This window comes from Notolepis coatsorum, assembly GCF_963971535.1.
Source record: "Notolepis coatsorum genome assembly, chromosome: 18".
NCBI classification, from domain to species: Eukaryota; Metazoa; Chordata; class Actinopteri; order Aulopiformes; family Paralepididae; genus Notolepis; species Notolepis coatsorum.
Window position 1 is genome coordinate 26694522 of NC_140182.1, and position 18781 is coordinate 26713302.

The following is an 18781-nucleotide window of genomic DNA, read 5'->3' on the forward strand; positions in this document are numbered from 1 at the left end:
CCAATCGGCAATACCAACTGAGTCATGTGACTAAGTTACCCCGGACCTGCTGTGCAAAAAAAGTATGATGGGGCTCTATGGAGAAACCATGACACTCCCCTGACTAACAGTATAATGGAGCTCTATGGAGAAACCATGACACTCCCCTGACTAACAGTATAATGGAGCTCTATGGAGAAACCATGACACTCCCCTGACTAAAAGTATAATGGAGCTCTATGGAGAAACCATGACACTCCCCTGACTAAAAGTATAATGGAGCTCTATGGAGAAACCATGACACTCGCACTCCCCTGACTAACAGTATAACGGAGCTCTATGGAGAAACCATGACACTCCCCTGACTAGTGATGTGACGTTTGAAGCGAGGCATCAATGCTTGTGTCAAGTAATCCAGGCATATTTAAGTGGAGCGTGTATCGAGGCGTGTATCAGGTGACGTATGTGATGGCGTCCGAAGCCTCGGTCCACGTCACTGATTCAGGAAATGGCTTCGGGGTTGGTGCGCAACACAATGTGTCGACATAGGAATTCATTACGAGTTTCTTTGCGTTGGAGAATCCCGTGGAGTACTGGGAAAGACAAATAAATGTGTATCCTAATAATCCCAACATATATGTAGCGCGAGGCACTGTCAGTCACGATGGACTTCAAGCGTTGTGAAGTGACTGGCGAGTAGCGGTACTGCGAGTTAAACTCACTCCACTTAAAAAGACACACTTTACACGTCATTAAGTGTGAATTCACCTTGGTGTAGCGGTCTGTGCTATCGCCTGTCGCCCGTGTCGCGGCAGACCCGGGTTCTAAACTCCCTCGGGGCATCGAAGAAAGTTAAACACAACGCAAACAAGGTGACCATATCATCTCTGTTACATATATAATTGCTGTAATGTCTAACTTGCTGTGCCTAATCTGATCACATCTGTATGATCCAAATGCAGGATGGCATGTCGATTTTGAGTTGCTTTTTCTGAATAAAAATGAATGAAGCTTGTCCCTGCCATCATAGAAAAACACACTATATTAAAGAATAGAATGTTGTAGTAACACAAGCACTTCTCCTCTGTCCCTGCTATCATGCTGTCAGACAAACAGACACAATATAATTTGTTTATTGAATGGCATCAGCATCACATCAAAGCTTCACACACCAAAGCCATGGTATCATTATAATCACGCAGCCTGTTCTACATTTATTGTCCACTTGATGGCACAGTAGAGCAAATACACCTTTTACAAATCTAGCTTTGGCATGGATTGATTGTTTAGGGATAAACCGGATGAAAAAAAATTGAGATTTCAATAGGTGTAGGCTATATGGACACATACAGGAAAATACATGATCTATATTCATTCATAAATGGATGATGAGGCTTAATATTGGATCTCTTTGTCCTCGGTGGAAATTATTCCTATATACCTTTCTAATCTTTCCTGTGACAAAATGGCATCCAATGTAATAAAAAAGGTCAACCAACAAACTCGTTTCTTGTACCGGATCTCCTCTCTGGTAAACAAGAATACCCTGAAGACTCTGGCAGGAGCACTCATTCAAGGGTACTACGACTATGCTTGCACCGAGTCAAAGGCACTAAAAACCAAATTACAAACATCTCAAAACAAACTAGTCAGACTACTGCTTGACCTGACTCCTAGGCTAGAACCCACCTCACCCCTGCCCACTTTGCCAACCTAGGATGGCTTAGAGTAGACGACAGAGTACAGCAACTTGCAATGGGCCTGGTCTACAAGATACACTACACGACCAAGGTACCCATGTACATGTCAAAATACTTCCCAAAGGTCAGTGAATACCACGATCACAACACCAGAGGGAGCTCCACAAATCATGTAAAACCCAGATTCGGCTCAAACAAGGGACTAAACACGTTTCGCAATTATGCCACATCAATGTGGAACGCCCTACCCAAAGCTGTAAAGGAATGTGAATCACTACCCACTTTCAAAAACACTCAAAGAACACCTACGGGAGACTGCAATTCGAAACTGGCCCCTACAAATGTCCTAACCCAGCTGTACAGTAAAGACCAAGTATGGCCTTGTCAGTATTCCAATGTACAGTGCCCCCCCCCCCACCTCCAATGTACAGCCCCACCCAACCCCACTCCACCTACCCAAACTCCTCCAATGTACAGTTTCTATGTCAAATGTATGTCAGTATTCCAATGTACAGTGTACAGTGCCCCCCCCCCCCCACCTCCAATGTACAGCCCCACCCCACCCTCCTCCAATGTACAGTTTCTATGTCAAATGTATATACACTCTTTTTCTGGATTTTTTTAGTATCACAAACAGTACTGTATTTGCAAATCTGGTATGTCATAAATGTATAGATGTAGCAGTACTGTCTATCTGTATGTGTGTACGGTACCGTGTGTGTCATATGATGAATTGAAAATGGGGGACCCTGATGTAAACAAGACGAAAGTCTTTCTCTGGTCTGCATCCCCTTAACAATTGTATGTATTGAGCTGTACTGTACTGTACCCATTCTGCAATCTGTTAATAAACTTTTCAATCAATCAATCAACCAGGCGCATGTTGTTCTTCGATTGGCCATAATGACGCCAGACCAGACACGACTCCAGCTGCTAATCATGTCTCCCTCCTGCTCCAGCCCCGCGCCACAGAGGCGCTTGTCTCACCAAATAGTTAGAATAAGTTGGATACAGTGCAAATAAAGTTAAACGTAAATTGATGAGGTCAAAATGAACAAGAATACACTCATTCCTGCTAGTATTGCTTGGTACCATCAAAGTGCATGCCATTAAATATAATGGACAGAGGTTTGGGTGTGTAAATTCATGTAAAAACGGATTCCTATATTCTTATGACATTTTTGTATTTCCTTCTCAATCAAATCCTACTCACCTTTTAATGGTTCTATTCTTCACACGTGTAAACAGGCCCCCGGAAAGTTTGGTGAAACTCTCTTTGTAAATATTTCTGCTGCGTGTTTCTGCTTTTCAGGGACTTTCAGTTTCATTTCTGCAAAGTGACGTCACTAAGCCCCTCCCTCCTCACAGTTGTTTGCCCAATGATTGGAGTATTTACAGAATCCGCCCCTAAAACAACTTAAAGATTCAGTTCAATGAAAAGCGTATTTTTCAATCTTGTTGCATATTTTAACAGAAGGTATGTTGATGTAAAATTACCCAAAATGTTGGACCTGCTGTTGTTGTGAAAATGATAACTAAAACCCTTTGATCTATATCCCCCTGTGCGGTGCAGTTTAAACAAGAGTTAGTTATATGAATATATATGGTGTTTAAACAGTTAGGAGTTAAATGCAGTTGAAACAGTTAGAAGTAAAAAAAAAAAAATGCAGTTTAAACAGTTAAATGGTAAATGGTGCATTTTTTTTTTTTTTTTAAACTTAAATTTGTATTGAACATTTATAGACATACAACAAAACATATACAATAACATCAATAACACAACAGTACAATGATGTGGGCCCCTTGAACTCGGCTGCGCTCATCCTCCCAGACCCCCGCAAGAGGAACCCCCCCCTCCCACCCTCCCCCCCAGAAACCGGGCTCCCCCACATCCCAGGTCCGTCCCACGCGGGGTCCAGCACTCAGCGACACGGGCATCTTGAATCTGATTGGGCCCGACCCAGTAGAGGGGCGAGGGGCAATACTCCCCCCCCACCGAGCCAAGCCCGCTACCTCCCATGCCACCAAGCCCCCCACCCCACGCACAACCAACCCACAACCCACGGGATCCCACTCTCCCGGGTCAAACCGCATAAACGCTGACCCCCCACCCCCGACTCCCCCCCCCCCCCCCCCCTGAGTTGAGCCCATTGGCGCCCCCCATATCTTAGGCCGCTGCGCCCGTAGCCGGGCCCCCATCGACACGGGTCCCTTGGGTGCATTTTTTTTATCCACTTTTTCTCCCATTTTCTATTTTTCTCCCATCCCAATTTCGTATCGTCCAATTCAACGCTCCCCTGTCTTGAACGCTGTTTCTTGCCTCCCACAAGCCGGCTGCAATGTGGACTAAGTCATACATATAGCACGAGTCCCCTCCGATACTCGAGGTAAAAGCAGTCGCATCTTTTCACCTGCGCGGCGCGATCTTTCAGCGTCAGGGGTCTGCGCTTTGGAGGGGCGCCGCCCCCATCGCTTCCTGATTCTACTGCGCAGGCGCACCAACCGACCTGTGGGAGTCGCTGTCCACAACTCCCGATCCCCACCCATCAGTTTCCCACCCCCTAATACTGCCAATGTGTATTAGTACGGACGACCAGCTAAACTGAAAGCAATGTGGAGCGCTGGGCTTGAACAGGCGAACCCAGCGTCTCCAGTATTCGTGGTGAGCGCCTTGCCCACTGCACCACGTAGCCGCCAATGGTGCATTTTATATAGCGCTTTACAATTTTGCTCCTCACATTCACCCATTCACTCACACATGACGGAGGCAACCATGCAAGGTGCCAACCGGCAAATGGGTAGCAATTAGGGGTTAAGTGTCTTTCTCAAGGACACTTCGACATGCTGCCCGGGAGGAGCGGGAATCGAACCAGGAACCTTCCGACTAGTACTACCAGATGACCGCTCTACCTCCTGAGCCACTGTCGCCCGATTTAGGAGTTAAATATGTCGTTTCAACCGAGTTAAATATGCAACAGTCAAGTTTAGTCAATTATTTGGAATGAAGACCATGTACAATCAATCACAAATACAGTACATGGAATAAGCATGTAATGTGATTGATTGATTGATTGAACATTTTAATTAACAGATTGCAGAATGGGTACAGTACAGTACAGTACAGCTCAATACACACAATTGTTAAAGGGGAACTATCTTATAAATGGCCTTTTTCAGTGTTTAGCATTGTTTCCTAGCTATGTGGACTTATATTAATAGGATCTATGTCTCTAATTCTCATGTTGGCGTATTCTTCCAATTCTCCTCTCACAATATTCACCCTCACTGAACTGAGTCATCTGAACATTTGCATATCTGTGATGTCAGAGATTTCTCAGCTGCATAATAATGTGACAGTTGATGTGGCAGTTGGCACCAGGCCACACAGTGGTTGGAGTCCAGCCTCAAAACGGCTTAAGATCTTGAGGTAGAAAAATGCTGTTTTTGAGTACTTGATTAGAAATACAAAACAATGAATTTTTTTGAAAAAAACCTTACAGAGGTGTTCCATAGACTCAGAGGCATTGTGTAAAAGTGCCCAAATAGTGAAAGAAATAGTCAAATAGTTCCCCTTTAACACATTCGGGACGGGCCACGTAATTATCCATGTTTCGAATCCATGCGTTGTGGACAGAAGCACGGATAAATCCGTGGGAAGTTGTTATTGCTTTTATTCCATTTTAATAACCTATTCAAGGTCGCCGAGCGGCACTGCAGATTTACCCTACTCTATGAATTCGAGAAGGTTCAATACCGGCCAGATCCTCTTAGGGGCGCTATCGCGATAATGCAGTGTGCCCTGTGGCAGAACGGATCAGTCTTTTTTTTTTTTTTTTTTTTTACTTTCAATGGAGATTTCAGTTAGCAGGATTCTAGATGTGTAGCCTGTAGCTTGGATTACGTTTTGGATCGCAGATTTCACCATGCAATAAGGGGATTTATCATCAGCCAATGGACATATCGATCTATCAGATGGTGATCGATAACGGGGAAATGCTCGGGGACATCCCACCGGACCACGGTAAGATCTTTTTCAAGTAAAGTACATCCCGATCGGGCCTTGCTTTGATAGCCATCCAGGCGTTCAGCCTATTATGCTAATGAGGCTAACGCGGTTATTGGTAATCGATAATCAGAAACGACGTCCCCCGCCCCCCCCCTTTCATGCATACATGCGTGAGGATCGTAACGATCATATGCAGTTTGAGTTTTAACTGGAGCGTATCTATAACCGAAATGCCATTGGATTTAACGTTATTAGCTATTAGCCCTGTATCTCGGCTTCCAGGAAAAATACTAGACCAAATCCGGTATACCGCTTATATTCACGGCGCTATAAAATGAGAACCTATTGATGATTTTTTTTTTCTTTAAGCCATTTTGAAGGGACGGTTTATGGACTCAATTGACAATGAGAATGGACAGATAGCAATACTATAAAGTATAGATTTAGCTCTACAAACAGCCCCACGTCTGTTTACATTTCCCGGTCCTCTTGAGAATAATTAGACTCATAGCAGTGGCCGCGATTGTGTTAAGGGGTCAGGGATGCAGAGCAGAGAAAGACTGTCGTCTTATTTACATCAGGGTCCCCCATTTTCAAGTTTCAAGTTTCAAGTTTCTTTAATAGTTGTCATACAGAAGTACAGAATACTTTTATACAAAATGCTTCTTACTGTTACGCTCCAGAGACTGTGCTAGACAAGATAAGTATGAAATAACATAGTATAGCATGTAAATTAGAAGTAAAAAATGAGGTCACAGTGTTCAGTATAGATTATGTACAATGTTCGATGCAGAATAGACGTAACTGAGTTACCATATAATATACAATATACTATGCAGTGTACTAATATACAATACTATATAGTGCAAAGCAGAAATGGGATGAGGTACAATTTAGGTACAATTTACAGTAAGGTGTACGAGTTGTAGTGCAAATCCTTTATTAATAAATATAAAGTGTGTTTATGTGATCTAAAGTGTGGAGGGTGGGTGCTGCAGTGTGTTGTTTGTTTAAAGTGAGTGTGTGCTGTGTGCATTTGATGGTTGTTGTATAGTGTTTATTGTTCGTTGAGCAGCCTGATGGCCTGGGGATAGAAGCTTCTTCTGAGTCTTTCTGTGCTCGCCTTGAGACTCCGGTATCGCTTGCCTCAGTTCAAAGAGGCAGTTGTTCGGGTGGCTGGAGTCCTTGATGATTCTCTTAGCCTTACCCCTGCACCGCTTGTTGTAAATGTTCTCAATGTTTCAATTCATAATGTAACGTATGTATGTAATGTATGTCTGCATGTATGACATAAAAATGCTCTCTATTCCACATATCATTGTGACTTAAACACATCTGTAAACATGTATTGTGATGTATGTATTGTGATGTTTGTATTGTGATGTATGTATCATTTGGTGTTCAATATTGTTCTGGTTCAAGCTCCTTTTTTCACAAATTTGTTCTTAATTGACCTGCCTGGTTAAATAAAGTAAAACAATAAACATTTATCATGATGATAAAAAGAAGGTAGTGATCTTCCTCTCATCTCTGTGTTTAGCTCAACAGGACTAGAACCGATCTGGTAGAATCTACTGTGACTGTAATTCACCGAAAAGCCACAAGATGGAGCTCTAAGCCTGGAAACAGACATGTCGTTCTGATCCTCGCTGATTGATGAATCAAGAATGAATGATGAATGAAAACTTTATTTAACAGATTGCAGACACACAATTGTTAAGGGGATGCAGACCAGAGAAATACGTTTGTCTTGTTTACATCAGGGTCCCCCATTTTCAATTCACCTCTCCCGAGAGTGTGATCCCGATGAGAGGATCACACACACACACACACACACACACACACACACACACACACACACACACACACACACACACACACACACACACACACACACACACACACACACACACACACACACACACACACACACACACACACACACACACACGCACACACATGACAAGACAGAAATTTGGTATGTTGTATCAAATAGAAAACAATTCTGGTATTTGCAACCATATCAAATATTATATTATATACTGATCTATGCCACAGGGAGCCTGTCCTGTCGGGAGGATCTGGGAGATAGTTAACCTCCATGTGTCACTCGCTCCCAGTGAAACTCCTCGCTGTCATGGTGAAGAGACCAACAGTAGGGTAGTCTACACCCTCCCCAGACCAACAGTAGGGTAATCTACACCCTCCACATTACTTGCATCTGCCTATTAGGCTATTGATCTGGTGTCTCCAGTAGGAATACATCTCCTAACCCTGGTAGTATTGGTGCCTTGCTCTACCCATTGAGCTACTGGGAATGGAACCCCTAACCACCTGTCTGTATAGAGCGTCTCCATACTCTTTCCCTCTCCATCCCTCCTACCCTCTCTCTCTCCATCTCTCCTACCCTCTCTTTCTCTCTCTCCATCCCTCCTGCCCTCTCTCTCTCTCATCCCTCCTTCCCTCTCTATCTCTCTCCATCCCTCCTACAGGTACCTCCGTCCTCGCAGACGTCCTTTTCGGCTATAGGATCTAGAGACACTTCCCTTCTCTGGGACAGTCTAATCAGACTGTTTATCCTCCCTCCCTTCTCACCACAACCACAGCCTGCCTCCTTGCATCTCACTACTGTGTGTCTGGTGGAGCATCTCACTACTGTGTCTCTGGTGGAGCAGCTCACTACTGTGTCTCTGGTGGAGCATCTCACTACTGTGTCTCTGGTGGAGCATCTCACTACTGTGTCTCTGGTGGAGCATCTCACTACTGTGTCTCTGGTGGAGCATCTCACTACTGTGTGTCTGGTGGAGCATCTCACTACTGTGTGTCTGGTGGAGCATCTCACTACTGTGTGTCTGTAATGTTGTCGTCCTGTCTGAGATGTACCAGTTAACCACTGATCTGAATGTCCTTGTCTGTCTGAGATGTACCAGTTAACCACTGATCTGAATGTTGTTTGTCTGAGATGTACCAGTTAACCACTGATCTGAATGTTGTCTATCTGAGATGTACCAGTTAACCACTGATCTGAATGTTGTCTGTCTGAGATGTACCAGTTAACCACTGATCTGAATGTTGTCTGTCTGAGATGTACCAGTTAACCACTGATCTGAATGTTGTCTGTCTGAGATGTAACATAATAATAACAAACTCAGCAAGACCGACGGCTACTCAGTTACAGTGGGTGACAATATTGTCACAAGGAAAGATGAAATTACATACATATAGGGTCCATCCTAGAGGCAAATCTTTCCTGTGACAAAATGGCATCCAAGGTAATAAAAAAAGTCAACCAACGAACTAGATTCTTGTACCAGATCTCCTCTCTGGTAAACAAGAATACCCTGAATAATCTGGCAGAAGCACTCATTCAAGGGTACTACGACTATGCTTGCACCTCATGGTACCAAAGCACCTCAAAGGCGCTAAAACAAGATTACAAACATCACAAAACAAACTGGTCAGACTACTGCTTGACCTGACTCCTAGAACCCACCTCACCCCTGCCCACTTTGACAACCTAGGATGGCTTAGAGTAGACCAGGGGTTCCCAAACTTTTCAGGCCGGGACCCAGAAAATAAGGCGTCAGAGAGCCGCGGCCCAATGCACATCGTCAGACTTTTTTTAATTTTATTTTTGCCAGGCGACCGATTTTTTAAGCCAAATATCACTTCAATCCTATTAAGTTAGTTCAAGTTAGTTATTCATTTATATGTGCTATTTATGAGAGGGCTAACTTGTTGCAAAATAATAATGATAATAATAATAATAATAATAGCATCATTAAAATACTATTGTTGCTTCGGTTGTTTTCAGTGTTTTATGTGCATAATCTGTTATTTAGTTTGAAATGTTCGTTGAAATAAGTAGATTTTTCGTTTTCGTTTTGATTTTTCGTTTTTAATATAAAACCATATAGTCACATTTTAGAATACAATAGAATATAATTTTTGAATACAACTAGAAACACTGTCCTGGCCTGCTTCTAAGTTCAGTGGCCTGACAAAAAATAAATAAAAAAAAATTTTTTTTTTGGAGTTTTTTTTAATTTATTTATTTTTTTAATCATCTCGCGGCCCTCCCGTGGCTGCTCGCGGCCCACCTTTGGGTCGCGACCCCGACTTTGGGAACCACTGGGACGACAGAGTACAGCAACTTGCAATGGGCCTGGTCTACAAGATACGACTAAGGTACCCATGTACATGTCAAAATACTTCCCAAAGGTCAGTGAATACCACGACCACAACACCAGAGGAAGCTCCACAAATCATGTTAAACCCAGATTCGGCTCAAACAAGGGACTAAACACGTTTCGCAATTATGCCACATCAATGTGGAACGCCCTACCCAAAGCTGTAAAGGAATGTGAATCCATTCAAAACCGCTCTTAAAGAGCACCTACGGGAGGCTGCAATTCTAAACTGGCCACCGTAAATGTCCAAACCCCCCCACCCCCTCCTAATAGAGAGTCTCCTCCCCACCGTATGTATATATTCTCTCCCCACTGTATGTATATTTCTCTCCCACCCACCCCCTCCTAATGTACAGTCTCCTCCCCACCGTATATGTATATATTCTCTCCCCACCGTATGTATATTTCTCTCCCACCCACCCACCCCCTCCTAATGTACAGTCTCATCCCCATCATATGTATATACTCTGTCAGGATCTATGGGTAACAGTACTGTATATTTGCATATCATATATGTCACAAATGTAACAGTACTATATACCTGTATGTCCCTATGCCATAAATGTCATGTATGTTGTGTATGTCATAAATGTCACTATGAATTGAAAATGGGGGACCCTGATGTAAACAAGACAAACGTCTTTCTCTGGTCTGCATCCCCTTAACAATTGTATGTATTGAGCCGTACTGTATTGTACCCATTCTGCAATCTGTTAAATAAAGTTTTCATTCACCAGTTAACCACTGATCTGAATGTTGTTTGTCTGAGATGTACCAGTTAACCACTGATTTGAATTTCCTCGTCTGTCTGAGATGTACCAGTTAACCACTGATCTGACTGTCTGAGATGTACCAGTTAACCACTGATCTGTCTGTCTGAGATGTACCAGTTAACAACTGATCTGTCTGTCTGAGATGTACCAGTTAACAACTGATCTGTCTGTCTGAGATGTACCAGTTAACAACTGATCTGTCTGTCTGAGATGTACCAGTTAACCACTGCACCGTTACCTCATAACTTACAACATGTGCTTTGATGATATTGATGTTATATGAGCAGTATATTTATGTGATGTTACGTGTGACATCACTAATAAAAAAGAACTGTCCAAGATGACTTTGCTGTGTTCTGCGTCTGCACTCTATACTAGATTCATATCACATTTTATCTTCTTAAAGGGGGAATTCCACTCTGGATGTCTTGTATTTGTAGACGCATTGCTTTGTTACAGAGTAAAATCAGCTCACAGGCCATGAACCTAAACCACTGCACCTGCATCAGCCTCCTGCTTTACGAAGGACTATACAGCAAGACACGTTGTGGTGTCAGCCAACAGGCTCAGCAAGTAGAGCGGTCGTCTGGTAATCGGAAGGTTCCTTGTTCGATTCCGGCTCCTCCCGGTCAGCATGTTGCAGTGTCCTTGAGCAAGACATAAACCACCAGACGTAGAGCTACGTGTCATCATGACATACAGCTCAAACAGACGTAGAGCTACGTGTCATCATGACATACAGCTCAAACAGACGTAGAGCTACGTGTCATCATGACATACAGCTCAAACAGACGTAGAGCTACCTGTCATCATGACATACAGCTCAAACAGACGTAGAGCTACCTGTCATCATGACATACAGCTCAAACTGATGAGCAGCTTTCGTGGCTGATGCTACTGAGCAGAAAGCGCTTTGGCAACAGAGAATTCATTAGTTACACCTCAAAATGTTGCTTTGTGGTGGAATTCCCCTTTAATTAATGTATTTGTTTATTAATCATGTCTGTTCTCATACATTGTGTGCTGCTGACTATACAATGTCCTCATGGAGATGTACAAAGATCTCATCTTAAAGGAACAGTTCAGATTTTTGGAACCTTAGCTCCATTTCTTACTTGGCAATAATGAGTCCTTTCTCAGCACAATCCATGCTGTTCCTCAGACCAGCTCCAGACAGTTGGCCACAAACCAATGCAAAGTCAATGCAGCAAAAGAGATACAGATGGTAAAACAATTTAGATGTTTGGGAGTTGAGATATTCCCCACCATAAGCCAAACGGTGAAGCACAATTACATAAAAATCCAAAACAAAATCAAATACGACCTTGTCAGGTGGTCGAAACTTAAAAACTCAGTACAGGCACGAATCAACTTCTTCAGCTCAATGCTACCGTTACACCCTCCAAAGGGTTACTGGAAAGAATTACACTCCTCCACATACAAATTTATTTGGAATAACAAACCACCACGTATAAAAAGATCCACCGGACAGAGAAACAAAGCAGACGGAGGTATGGCATTTCCAGATTTCTACCACTACTTTAAGGCGTACACTTTAAGACCACTAACAACATGGTTTGATCCCCAAGCATTAGTATCCTGGAGAAATTTAGAAGAAAATATAGTAGCTCCACATAAGCTGAAGGGCATAGTATACACCAAATTACCAATTAAGCAATGCGAACGGAAATTTGGCCCCATAATCACTCATGCGATCCGGATATGGCGCGAAACACAAAAAAAATATTCTACCCTACATAAATGGCATAATCATACTCCCTTATTCAATAACAATGCACTCTTGATAGGAAAACAACCTATAAGATTCCCTAGATGGGAAAAGCAAGGCATACACTCATTAGGAGACGTTTTCAACAAACAGGGTTTTTGTAGTTTCAATGAAATACGCAAAAAATTTAATCTCACCAAGTCCACATTATTTTTACGCACAGTTATTGGCATGTTTGAAGGCTCACGGTGTTCCATTAAATATACCAATTGTACACCACAGATACCACAAATTCTTCTATGAAAGAGAGACATCAAGAGGTTTTGTTTCAGATTTTTATCATCAATTACTAACGTCCTCATATGAAACCCTCCACCTAGACTCCGTCTGGAGGAGGGATATACCAGACCTGGAAAGTGATTTTGATTGGCAAGAAGCCTGGGCAAATATTCGACTCACATCAAGGAAGCCGGACCATCAACAAATCAATCTTAACTATATTCACAGGACATACTTGACTCCTATAAGACTGAAAAGAATGGGTCTTATACAAGACTCCAAATGCTCCTTATGTACAAATGGGGACGAGGGGACATTTATGCACATGTACTGGGACTGCCCACCAGTTAAGATATTCTGGAAAGAGGTGACCCAGCAACTATCAAATCTCTTAACTTGGAATATACCTGTACACCCCTCTGTACTACTGCTGAATGATGTTTTTGAGTGTGCAGTACATCCACAGCTAAAGAGATTGGTTTTATCGGGTATCACAGTGGCTAAAAAGCTGATAGCATCACGATGGTTCCAACCGGAAAAAATGTGCCGAAAGGTCTGGATTATTACATATCTCGATGTGATCTATCAAGAAATATCTACAGCAAGAATTTTGGGTCTCAATGAATCCAAAATGACATTGTGGTTAGAAGTGGTGGAGAAAATAAAAGCTAGCATATAATGGTAATGTCTGGTTAGGAGCGAGGGAAAATGGATGGATTATCCAATGGGGGGTCCGGAAGGGGGGGGTATGAGCTGGAGCATATGTGTGTAGGTTTTTAGATAACAGGTATTAAGGGTATATCCTATATAAGACAATTAACTAAAATGTGATTTCATTGGATGTGCACTGACAACTAATGCTTGTATATCTTATTGTGTGTTGTCATGTTTGTATATGTGTTTGTTTAAAAAATAACACAAAAAAAAAAATACAAAAAAATAAAATAAAATCAATGCAGCTCGAGCTCCTGTCTGTACAAGCTAACTGAAGCTTGCTGAGATCTATTCTGTGTTGCACTGTGGAGTAGATTTCAGTGAGCTTCACTTAGCTTGTGCAGACAGTAGTTCGACCCCATTGACTTTGCATGGGTTTGTGGCCAACTGTCTGGAGCTGGCAATCTGTCTATTGCCACGACATCTACCTCACTATAATATATACATGTCTGTGCAATACGACATCTACCTCACTATAATATATACATGTCTGTGCAATACGACATCTACCTCACTATAATATATACATGTCTGTGCAATACGACACCTACCTCACTATAATATATACATGTCTGTGCAATACGACATCTACCTCACTATAATATATACATGTCTGTGCAATACGACAGATGTTTGGGACATGTGCAATAATGTCATTGACTACTAAGGTGCAATATCTTTTTCTCTACTGTATGATACAATTATATAGTATATAGAGGTATAATATAGAATAATACAACAGTATACACAGTATATAGACAAATGTATATAAATGAATGAACCTCAGTAAATATGCAATTTAACTAACAGATAGACAAAATGTATTCATTTATGTTAATGTCATTGTGTTGATGTTTTCATTTCTGCAAAATAAGTATGTACATTTTGTTTGGTTTGGTAAACATTGCCCTATGAACAGTCTATCAGTGTACTGTATGTATGTAGGGGCAGGTACAATAAGAGTTTTCTTCTTCCTGTTCCTTTCGGTCATGGAATTTAGTGGATCATATTAAGTGAACTACTGAAGACACTGTTGGACTGTAACAATTCCATGTACGAATAATAATAATAAAAAAAAAAGATTTGCAATGCTTATTATTTTTGTTCTTGTGAATAAGTGCATGTGTAGCAGAGTGTGGGTACACTAATGTATGGTAGTGTGTGTATGGGTACCGTACACTAATGTATGTATGTTAGTGTGTGTATGGGTACACTAATGTATGGTAGTGTGTGTATGGGTACCGTACACTAATGTATGTATGTTAGTGTGTGTATGGGCACACTAATGTATGTATGTTAGTGTGTGTATGGGTACACTAATGTATGTATGGTAGTGTGTGTGTGGGTACACTAATGTATGTTAGTGTGTGTATGGGTACACTAATGTATGTATGTTAGTGTGTGTATGGGTACACTAATGTATGTATGGTAGTGTGTGTGTGGGTACACTAATGTATGTATGGTAGTGTGTGTATGGGTACATGGAATGTGTTGTGTGGTAGTGTGTATAATTTGTTAGGTGCTGCATAAACACATTTCGTTGTACTGCGGTGCAATGACAATAAAGCTTTCTACTTCTACTCTACTACACAGGGAATGGAACCCCTAACCACAGGGAATGGAGGCAGTCATCTTTATGCACTTTGTCCATCAGTAGTTTGAGCTCAGAGCTTCTAGAGAATCAGATTCAGTATCAGTTAGTATAATGAACGTGGTTTGTAAGGTTCTGACATATTAGGAGCCATTCTTTAATGTTGCTTTAGAGATGAATTGCTTTAATTCTTAAACAATCAAAAACCCAACTATCACCAAACATAAGAGAACATGAATAGAAACATTTTAAGAAAAGGGTAAAAAAAAAAAAAAAAAAAAAGATCACCATATACTGAAAACACAAAATTAGGTATATAAAAATAATTGGTCCCGTTGGTCCAATAACAAAAACATAACAAAATCAACATAACAAAATCAGTCTCCTTCCACGGTCTATGGAGCAGCTCCAGACTTTATACCTGATGACGTCACACGTTGAGTCTTACTTCTCTGGTTTCTGGCTTTGGGGGAGAGTAGCGCATGTTCACAAATATTGATTGAACTTTCCTAGGACATAGAAATAACATTGGAATTCTTGATTTGAGTGACGTTCCCCTATCAATCATATGTTCCCAAACAATGTAATGTATGTAAATACTTCACCTTCAAAGCCCTCAACAGCCTGCCACCTCCACCCCTCTGACCTCCTCCACCACCACCTCTAGCTCTGACCTCCTCCTCCACCTCTAGCTCTCTGACCTCCTCCTCCACCTCTACCTCTGACCTCCTCCACCACTTCTACCTCTCTGACCTCCTCCACCACCTCTACCTCTCTGACCTCCTCCACCACCTCTACCTCTCTGACCTCCTCCACCACCTCTACCTCTCTGACCTCCTCCACCACCACCTCTAGCTCTGACCTCCTCCTCCACCTCTAGCTCTCTGACCTCCTCCTCCACCTCTAACTCTCTGACCTCCTCCTCCACCTCTAACTCTCTGACCTCCTCCTCCACCACCTCTACCTCTGACCTCCTCCTCCACCACCTCTACCTCTCTGACCTCCTCCTCCACCTCTAACTCTCTGACCTCCTCCACCACCTCTAGCTCTCTGACCTCCTCCACCACCTCTAGCTCTCTGACCTCCTCCACCACCTCTACCTCTGACCTCCTCCTCCACCTCTACCTCTCTGACCTCCTCCTCCACCTCTAGCTCTCTGACCTCCTCCACCACCTCTACCTCTCTGACCTCCTCCTCCACCACCTCTACCTCTCTGACCTCCTCCACCACCTCTACCTCTCTGACCTCCTCCACCAACTCTACCTCTCTGACCTCCTCCTCCTCCACCTCTAGCTCTCTGACCTCCTCCTCCACCTCCTCCACCTCTCTGACCTCCTCCTCCTCCTCCACCTCTCGGACCTCCTCCACCACCTCCTCTACCTCTCTGACCTCCTCCACCACCTCTACCTCTCTGACCTCCTCCACCATCACACCCCTACCTGTCTCTTCAGGTCTGCTGACACCAACCTCTTACTTCCCATCAGGACCAAGCTCCAGACCTGGGGCAACAGGGCCTTTGCAGCAGCTGTCCCCTCCCTCTGGGATGCCCTCCCCTCACATCAGCAACACCAACACCAACACCCTACCATCCTTTAAATCAGCCTCAAAACCCACCTGCCAACACCCTGTCCTTTAAAACAGCATCAAAACCCACCTGCCAAGTGCCAACACCCTACCGTCCTTTAAAATAGCATCAAAACCCACCTGCCAACACCCTACCGTCCTTTAAATCAATAAAAAGAAAAAAAAATTGCCAACACCCTACTGTTCTTTAAATCAGCCTCAAATCCACATTCACTAATTTTGCTTTTTGAGTTTTGACCCAGTTGTATTATCCCATTCTGTAAAGAGTCTTTGAGCACTGTGAAACGCACAAATCGAATGTATTATTAATAATCATATCAATATTATTAATGCTATTGTTGATGTTATTATTATTAGTAATATATATATGATTATTAATAATACACATATTCATATATTATTTATTAATAATCATAATAATGTTACCACCCCCTATCTTCACTTCCTCTTTCTCTCCTACTGCTTCCTCCCCTGTCTTTCATTGTCCAGGTCATACAGTCCAACATACACCATACTCCCCTCACTCCGCCACCACTCATCTGCCTTGTCAAATCACTGCTTCAGTCGGTCTGACTGACTCGGCGGAGGGTCAGCGGGTTCCCGTCTCCCGTCCAGAAGAACGGATACAGTTTCTCATAGAATGGGCAGCGACTGAAGCTGTAGATGTTGGCTCCAGTGTCTGCGTTGTAAAATGAGACGTCTCTGGCCTCATAATCCACAAACACCCCTAGTGTCTGAAGTGTCTCTGTCAGGGAGAGGGTGACAGAAGGGTCAGCATGAGCTTTATACACACCACTGTGCAATCGCACAACCCAGACCCCGTTGTAAGGTTTCCACGTGATGCCGCTCTTCCTCTCAATGGACTCTGTGACGATGCCTATCACCCAGGAGAGGCTTCCAGTCACCTTGACCTCATAGTAAAATCTCCCAGAGACGAACCCTTCCTTCCCCAGGACAAACGCGTGGTTCTCAAATCTTTTGGGATTACAGGAGAGAGCCTGTTTGGAGTCTCCCCGTCTCACTTGTCTGCGGTCCTCAGAGAGAAGGAGTCCAAAATGAGCAGTGTCCCGGTCCAGAGACACGTCCACAGCATACTGTCTCACTGTGTTCACTCCCATCGCCTCTAGTGTCTCAGAGAGCGTCTTCTGCATCTTTTCCAAAGCTCTCCTCACGGCCTCCACGGGGCCTCGGTCAAACTGGAGCTTCCTTCCAGTCAAGGTCTGGGTTGTGGGGAGGGTGCAGAGGGATGCAGAGCTCTTGAGGAGGTGGAGTTGGTCCTCGGTGTGTGAGAGTATCTTCAGCTCTGAGCTCCTGCTCAGTAACATGTTGATCTCCTCCTCAAGCTTTTTGATGATTTCTTCAGCCTGTTTCTCTAAAGCCTTCTGGGTCTTTTCAGCTGCCTTAATGATTTCTGATGCGTTTCTCTCACCAAGGTCGACAGAGTTCCTGATCTTCCGAACCTTCTCCTGTCGCTCCCGGATCATGTGTTGTACTTGTGACTCTGTGTTTCCCAGTTCTACCTTCCTCTCTTCACACTCGTCCTCAATGGGTACAGTCGTGTGGGTCTTGTGGTCAGAGAAAATGCACAGTAAACACACGCACATCTTGTCGTTCTTACAGAACAGTTCCAGAGGCCTTTTGTGCTTCTTACAGACCCTGTCCTCCAGGTTCTCCACAGGATCAATCAGGTTGTGTCTCTTGAAGGAAGCCAGGATCTGGTGAGGCCGCAGGTGACTCTCACAGAAAGAGGCCAGACACACCAGGCAGGACTTCAGAGCCTTGACCCCTTTCTCAGTACAAACATCACAAGGAACATCTCCAGACTCAACAAGATGACTTCGCTCCGGAGGCTTGGTTTCATCTTCAACTGAAGCCAGTTTATTAACCTTAGCGCAGTGAGCGGCCATTTCAGAGAATAAAGTGTTGACTTTGAGATCCGGTCGCCTCTCGAAGGCATTCTTACACATGGGACACAGGCAGCGGTCACTGCTATCCCAGTAGCCCGTGATACAGGTCTTACAGAAGTTGTGTCCACAGGGGGTGGTGACCGGGTCAGTGAACACATCTAGACAGATGGAACACTGGAACTGATCCTCTGACAGACTGGAACTGAGACTGGAACTGGCCATAACTGTGAACAAAGAAAAACAAATGATAAATACAGTATAGCTGCCAGCAACCATTCACTGTGTTCAAACACATAGGGCTCTATTTTAGTGAAGCACAAGGCTTATGG

At 43.3% G+C, this 18781-nt stretch overlaps 1 protein-coding gene across 1 annotated transcript; it reads right to left on the minus strand.

Annotated features, from left to right (window-relative positions):
- Positions 1 to 17105: 17105 nt before the first annotated feature.
- LOC311245292 (zinc finger protein RFP-like) lies at positions 17106 to 18452 on the minus strand (the record flags this gene model as incomplete). Its single annotated transcript, XM_084335128.1, has 1 exon — positions 17106 to 18452. The coding sequence occupies one exon, from the start codon at positions 18450 to 18452 to the stop codon at positions 17106 to 17108; it is 1347 nt and encodes a 448-aa protein (XP_084191254.1).
- Positions 18453 to 18781: the final 329 nt, after the last annotated feature.